At 47.6% G+C, this 6,640-nt stretch overlaps 1 protein-coding gene across 1 annotated transcript in view; it reads right to left on the bottom strand.

Moving 5' to 3' along the window:
• Positions 1-4,318: 4,318 nt before the first annotated feature.
• TSPAN14 (tetraspanin 14) overlaps positions 4,319-6,640 on the bottom strand; it is a 34,571-nt gene continuing 32,249 nt past the window's right edge. Inside the window, exon 8 of the mRNA XM_015417449.1 lies at positions 4,319-4,390. Coding sequence (XP_015272935.1) covers positions 4,319-4,390 — 72 coding nt within the window. The remainder of the gene's footprint in view (positions 4,391-6,640) is intronic.

Genomic DNA, 6,640 nt, shown 5'->3' with positions numbered 1-6,640 from the left:
GAAGCCCAACACTCTGTGTCACACAGTGGCCAAAACCCAGGGGCCATCAGGAGGTCCACCAGCGGGGCCAGAACTCCAGAATCCCCACACACACACACACTTGCCCCCCAAGCACCAAGAATGCAGAGCATCACTGCCCCAGGCCCAGACAGAGTGTTCCATCTATACCTTGTGGCTAATAGCCACTGATGGACCTCTGCTCCATCCATTTCTCCAATCCCCTCTTGAAGTTGTCCTATGCTTGTAGTACAGTGGTCCTGGCTCCACCACTAAATCCACAGCACTACGTGATATGGTACCTATTTATCTACTTGCAATTTCTTGCTTTCGAACTGCTAGGTTGGCAGGAGCTGGAACTAGAGACAGGAGCTCACTCCGTCATACGGCACCCGGGTCTTAAAAGCTACTTCCTATGTAATTCCCCTTCATCGCAAGATGTTCAAGAGAAACCGTCCAGCTTTCAAAATAAGCCAAACGGATGCTTTAAGCCCAACACTCTGTGTCACACAGTGGCCAAAACCCAGGGGCCATCAGGAGGTCCACCAGCGGGGCCAGAACTCCAGAATCCCCACACACACACACACTTGCCCCCCAAGCACCAAGAATGCAGAGCATCACTGCCCCAGGCCCAGACAGAGTGTTCCATCTATACCTTGTGGCTAATAGCCACTGATGGACCTCTGCTCCATCCATTTCTCCAATCCCCTCTTGAAGTTGTCCTATGCTTGTAGTACAGTGGTCCTGGCTCCACCACTAAATCCACAGCACTACGTGATATCCATCGGACAAAGAGTTTGCCCGCTGGCTCTCTTACTTTTCCAGCCCGCCCCCACTGCTTTACCAGGCTGGGATATGAAATGATCCTTTAGCAGGCTTTGCAAGGTTATCGTTTAAAAACCCCCCCCCCCCCCCCCCCCCCCCCAAAAAAACCCCTCATGCCATTGTAAGGTACGCTGAGTTTTTGTTGACGTGAGATCGTTCCTTGGGCGAATCTGAAGAATCATACGAAGAAACTAAAATATTAAGAACCAGAGATCCTGCTGCTTCCCTAAAAACAAAAACAATAATTCACGAGTACCGGAGTTTTCTTTCCATTCCCCCCACCCCAGCTGGGAGCTGTGATGGCTCAAGTGGTTAAGACACTGAACTGCAGACGGGAAGGTCAGTAGTTTGGCAGTTCGAGACCCGAGTGCCACATGACGGAGTGAGCTCCCGTCTCTGGCCCCAGCTCCTGCCAACCTAGCAGTTCGAAAGCAAGAAATTGCAAGTAGATAAATAAGTACCACTTTGGTGGGAAGGTAACAGCGTTCCGTGCACCTCGGTTTTTTTTTCACATGACCACAGAAACGTCTTTGGACAGCGCTGGCTCTTTGGCTTGGAAACAGAGATGAGCACTGCATCCCTAGAGTTGGATTCGACTGGCTTTTCAGCAAGGGAAACCTTTACCTTTACTCCCCAGCTACTTTAACAGAGAAACACCCAGCAGAGGGGCCCATTTCTGCATTCTGAGAAGGATTTTCTTTCCCGTTATCTCTAAAATGGCCTGGAGGGCTTCGTACCATTAGACCACCATGCAGATGAAACAAACAAAGGCTGACTGTCCCCTCGTTTCTCTGGGAAAGAAAAGATCCCCTGCTCATCTCTGTCTTTAGCCAAAATGGAAGAGAAACCCAGGAACCCAAAAAGCTCAGGCGAGTGTCGCAAAGACCCCACAGGAAATACCCTGCACACTACATGAACAGCCTTCCTCGAAGCCGTCGAATCTCCAAGTCCCCCATTTCAGCATACCACCCCACCCTCCTTTAGTTAGAAGAGAACCAACGGATTGAAATCAAATCAAAAGAGTTTTCAGCTAAACATTACGAACAGGCTTCCTCGGGAGGTGGTGGGCTCTCCTTCTTGGGAGGTTTTCAGAGGCTAGATGACCATCTGACAGCCGTGCGGATTCTGTGAATTTAGGCAGACTGTGAGAGGGAGGGCAGGAAGGGTTGCATCAGTGCTCAGTTCCTGTGGCCCTGTCTTATATGACCAGGGTAATGCCGATCACCAGTCTGGGGTCAGGAAGGAATTTTCCTCCAGGGCAGATTGGCCCAGGGGTCCTGGAGGTTTCTTGTCTTCCTCTGGGCATTGAGCAGGGGTTATTGGGAAATTGGGGAGGGGGGCCTATGAATTTCCTGCATTGTGCCAGAGGTTAGACAAAATGACCCTTGTTTGCGCAAGGATTTCAACATCTGTTTTATCTAAAGGCAGCATTTTCCAATTTGGGAGCCAGAGACATTCTACTTTAAAACAAAAGAAAAATCACACAAACATTGCAAAAAAAAAAAAGTTTCGTTGCTGATTATTTTCCATGCAGTAAAAAAATAACACACAAACAGATTCAGGCTTACAAAAATACAGAGTTTACGATGCATATTCCACAACGGAGAGACGCCTGCCATTCCGGGGGTGGGTGGGTAGGAATGGTGATTAGCAGTAAGAAGTTTGGGCATAATGAAGCTGAAGTTAAGCACTCTTAAGGCCTGCTGAGTTCCAGAAGTTTGGGCACGATGAAGCTGAAGTTAAGCACTCTTAAGGCCTGTTGAGTTCCAGGAGAAAGTTAAGCCAGTTCTTTCCACCCTTCCAATCTGAACGGAAGAGAAAGCGCTCAACGGGAGCTGTATCCTGCCTTTCAGTTAAAAAGAAGAAAAAAGCGCAGGATGGCAGTTGCATTCCATAGTCCTAGGGATCCCTGAAACGTTATCTATGCTCCCTGCTGTCCGAAATTATGCTCTACCATGGCAGTTCACTGGAGGGCCTGAAGGGGGAGTCCAAACCCAAAGTGGCGCCTACAATCCACTGCAAGGGCCACGGAAGTAAACTGCTTGAATGAGCCGATTCCCCCGATCCACAAGGTCAAATTCCGCTCAACGTGAAACCCGCGCCCCCCCCCCCCAGCACATCTTCAGCAAAAGAACTGGCAAACTCAATTCTGATACAGTCCGCAACGAGACGAGTCTAATTCTTTGTAAGACATTGAACGCAAAAAAAGATTAGCTGTACTATTCATTGTGTGTATATTCTTAAGAGCCCCACAAAAGAGGGCACGCGTTCTAACGTCACACCAAACTCTGAAATACATCGAATAGCTTTGGACTCCCCCCTCCTCCAAAAGATCGGTTTTGGCTGATTTAAGCTAAGATGCCATTTTAAAAAAAAGATGGAAAAATAACCACGTTTAGGAGCAAGCGGCAAGGGCCAAGTACAAAATGTCTCAAGAAACCGGGGCTTCCACGCCTCTAGCAAACCAAGCAACTTCTGACAGGTTCGAGAGACTAATGCTATGTGAAACAATGCTAGCAAAACGGTAAGTAAGCACTTTTTCCTTGCTCGGCTGTCTATAAATAGTGATATATTACAAAAGTCTAAAAAAAGAAGAAAAACCCGACGCGAGAATCCAGTCTCGACCTTCCCAAACGGGTTTCCGGTCTGATGCTACTGAACGTACAAATGCACTGATTCTGTACAACTCCGTCAAGGAAAGGGTTTTCAATATGGTACAAATCCTTTTTAACAAAAAAAATCTCCAGTGTTCTCCTTTCAGAAATTTAGTGCCTGAAAACGGAAACTTTTTACAGATGGCTCAAACAAGAGGAAACCCCTTAGTTCTGTACAGCAGAGGCTGAAGACCCTCACCCAGCTTTCACAGGTTTCCAAAATCCGTACACACATATGGCTCCAAAATTTTCTCTTCAAAACAAAGCCCACACCGTACGCTTCAGTTCGTCTACATGCACAACAAATCCCTGAACAAAAAGTATTCAATAGTTCTTGAAGGCATCCGTGTAAGTCCCCCCACCACCACCCGCCGACCCCATCCCCAAACCCACCCTCCCTAGGAAGGGGTCATTTGGCATCGTGGGACACTTTTTTTTTTTGCATCAATCAACATTTGGAATGTAAACAATCCTGCAAATGCTAACCAAGACAGTAGTCCTTATGACAGAAATGGCTCCGGGGAAGGAATCATCAGCAGTTGCCATTCCCATCAGTCCCGAGTCTTCAAATCCCAAAACGGAAGGCTTGAAGATAAGAAGTCTTCCTTCAGGAGATCAGAGGCGTTAAAAGAAAATCACGGGGGTGGCTGAGAAGAGGCGGCGGCAGTTTTTTATTCTGCCTTTCCGCTAAGCAGGATGGCATCCGACTATGTATCTCAAAACCTAATACTATGGCTTCAAAGCTCGTTTCAGGTCTTTTCTATGTTCTCCGGTTTCTTCTCTCCCTGGTGTCAAAAGGTCAGCAAACACGGATTTGGTCTTTACAGAAGATCTCTGCATCTTTAGAAATGGTAGCCTGCCTTGACCACTTCGATGTCCGAAATCAGCGTCCTGGCCAGGAAAATCCCAAAGATCTAACAAAAACAAAGAAACAGTGCCTTTAAAACGCCTTCCTACCTTGCATCTGTCCCCTGAAAATGATGAAAAGGGGCGATGAGATTCTGCACCCTTTGCTTTGCCTATCTCAAGCTCTTACGTCTAGCCTGGAAAAGACCGCACACGTAGCTTGCCGTAGGCCTGGCGCAGAGGTCATTTCGGGGGGGAACGCAGGGGATCGCAGTTCCCCCGGGTGAGGTACGGGGGGCGGGGCACATGACGAAGCCCCGCCCCCTGCTTCCGGCCGCCCCGGTTCCGGCCCTCATTCAGCCAGGAGGAGGCAGGAGAAGAGGGAGGGTAAGTTGCTTCCTCCCTGCCTCTCCCCACCCCTGCCTGCCTGGGGCCAGGGAGGGCCGGAAGCGGGGCTTCCTTGCACTCCCACCGGCCGAGACCGTTGGGAGCGGTGTGTGTGGCCTTATGACACACTTCCGGTGATGTCAGGGGGTGTGGCCTTATGACACACTTCCAGTGATGTCAGGGGGTGTGGCATATGCTAATGAGTTATGCTAACAAGTTCCCCTAGCTCTTTTTCTACGAAACAACCCCTGGCCTGGCGTATCACAGAGGCAAAATGCACCAACTATTTAGACGTTCCATTAAAACAAAAAGATCGTTCCAGGGAGCTAGGCGATCTAGGAGTGTCAAGGTATTGCAGCCACATGTGTTATTATTTGCAATCTTACACACACACACACACGATGCTGGAGAACTACACATAATATAATGGGTAAATTTTAAGCATTAAAAATTAAATACAAACCAATCACTATCATAAAACTGTATGAAAAACAATTATATGTCTCTGTCCTCTTTTCTCAAAAAAAACCCCCAACAACCAAGAAAAGGTTTCCAGCTAGCCTCAAAAATCACCTGTTCCATCCCGCCAAGTTTCTACAAGATCATTTCACTTGCGGTGCAATCCTGAATAGAGGTACACCCCACTGAAGTCATTAAGGGGAGGTCAGCACTAACCTAAGCCCATTGGGGCGGCGTCACATCATTCTAACCTAAGCCCATTGGGGAGGGGCTGTGGCACAGTGGTAGAGAATTTGCTTGGCGTGCAGAAGGTCCCAGGTTCAATCCCCGGCATCTCCAGTTGAAAGGACCAGGCAGCAGGTGATGGGAAAGACCTACGCCTGAGACCCCGGAGAGCTGTAAAGAGGGGGCCATGGCTCCGTGGAAGAGCATCTGCTCGGCATGCAGAAGGTCCCAGGTGCAATCCCTGGCATCTCTAGTTAAAAGGACCAGGCAGCAGGTGACATGAAAGACCTCAGCCTATGACCCTGAAGAGCCGCCACCAGTCTGAGTAGACAATACCGACCTTAAAGATTTGTTATTTTTAATAGGACAAACAAAATACAAACACACACACACATATAGGAGGGTAACTTATTCTACATTATTGTTTTATCCGTTTAAATACCTCATACATATCTACCGTAGTTATCTATAATTTTTCTGTCTTATATCAAGCTATAATCTTTGCAAATCTATAGGTTTACAATTCATACTGTCTTCTGTTTTAAGCATTGTCTGAGCATTTTACCATAATCTTTAGTTAACTATATTTGAGTATATAATTCATAATTTCTCCTAGTTTAAAGTTTTTCCTCAATATTTTATTTATTTATTTATTCCTTCGATTCATATACCGCTCACCCCCTAAGGGCTCTGAGCGGTTTACATTATACATTATTTTAAGGGCTCAACGCAATTACGCAGACTCAGACATTCCCTAGCCGATCATAATCAGCCGTGCAGTCACAGGAATTCCCTAACCAGTCTTATTTATAAAATTCGATCCTCTTCTTCTTTTTGATTTCTCCTCTTCAGTCAGTCTTAATTCTGTGTCTTTCCCCCTTACTGATCTTGATGGACACCAAACATCTAATTCAGTATAAGGCAGCTTCACGTGTTCATGCGGCTTCAATGGGTTTAGAAGAAGGTGTAACTGTTTAGAATTGCACCGTTTGAAGTCTTCTTCCGCACTTTACTTGCCATGGAACTTAACTTGGTGGCTTTGTGCCAGTGCCGCCCTAACCCACCTCACAGGAGTGTTGCAAGGATAAGATGGAGGAGGCCCCCGGTCACACTGGGGGGGAAGGTGCGGCTGAAGTGCGGCTTTTTTGAGCCGCATCAAAAGAGAAGCGCGGTGGCGGGATCAGACAGACCCCCCGAGCAGTTGCTCCCCGGCATGATCAGATGCTGGGGGGGGGGAGCCACAGATC

The sequence above is a fragment of the Gekko japonicus genome, unplaced genomic scaffold (assembly GCF_001447785.1).
Source record: "Gekko japonicus isolate JY-2015 unplaced genomic scaffold, Gekko_japonicus_V1.1 scaffold2974, whole genome shotgun sequence".
NCBI classification, from domain to species: domain Eukaryota; kingdom Metazoa; phylum Chordata; class Lepidosauria; order Squamata; family Gekkonidae; genus Gekko; species Gekko japonicus.
This window is presented reverse-complemented; position numbering and strand designations above follow the sequence as displayed.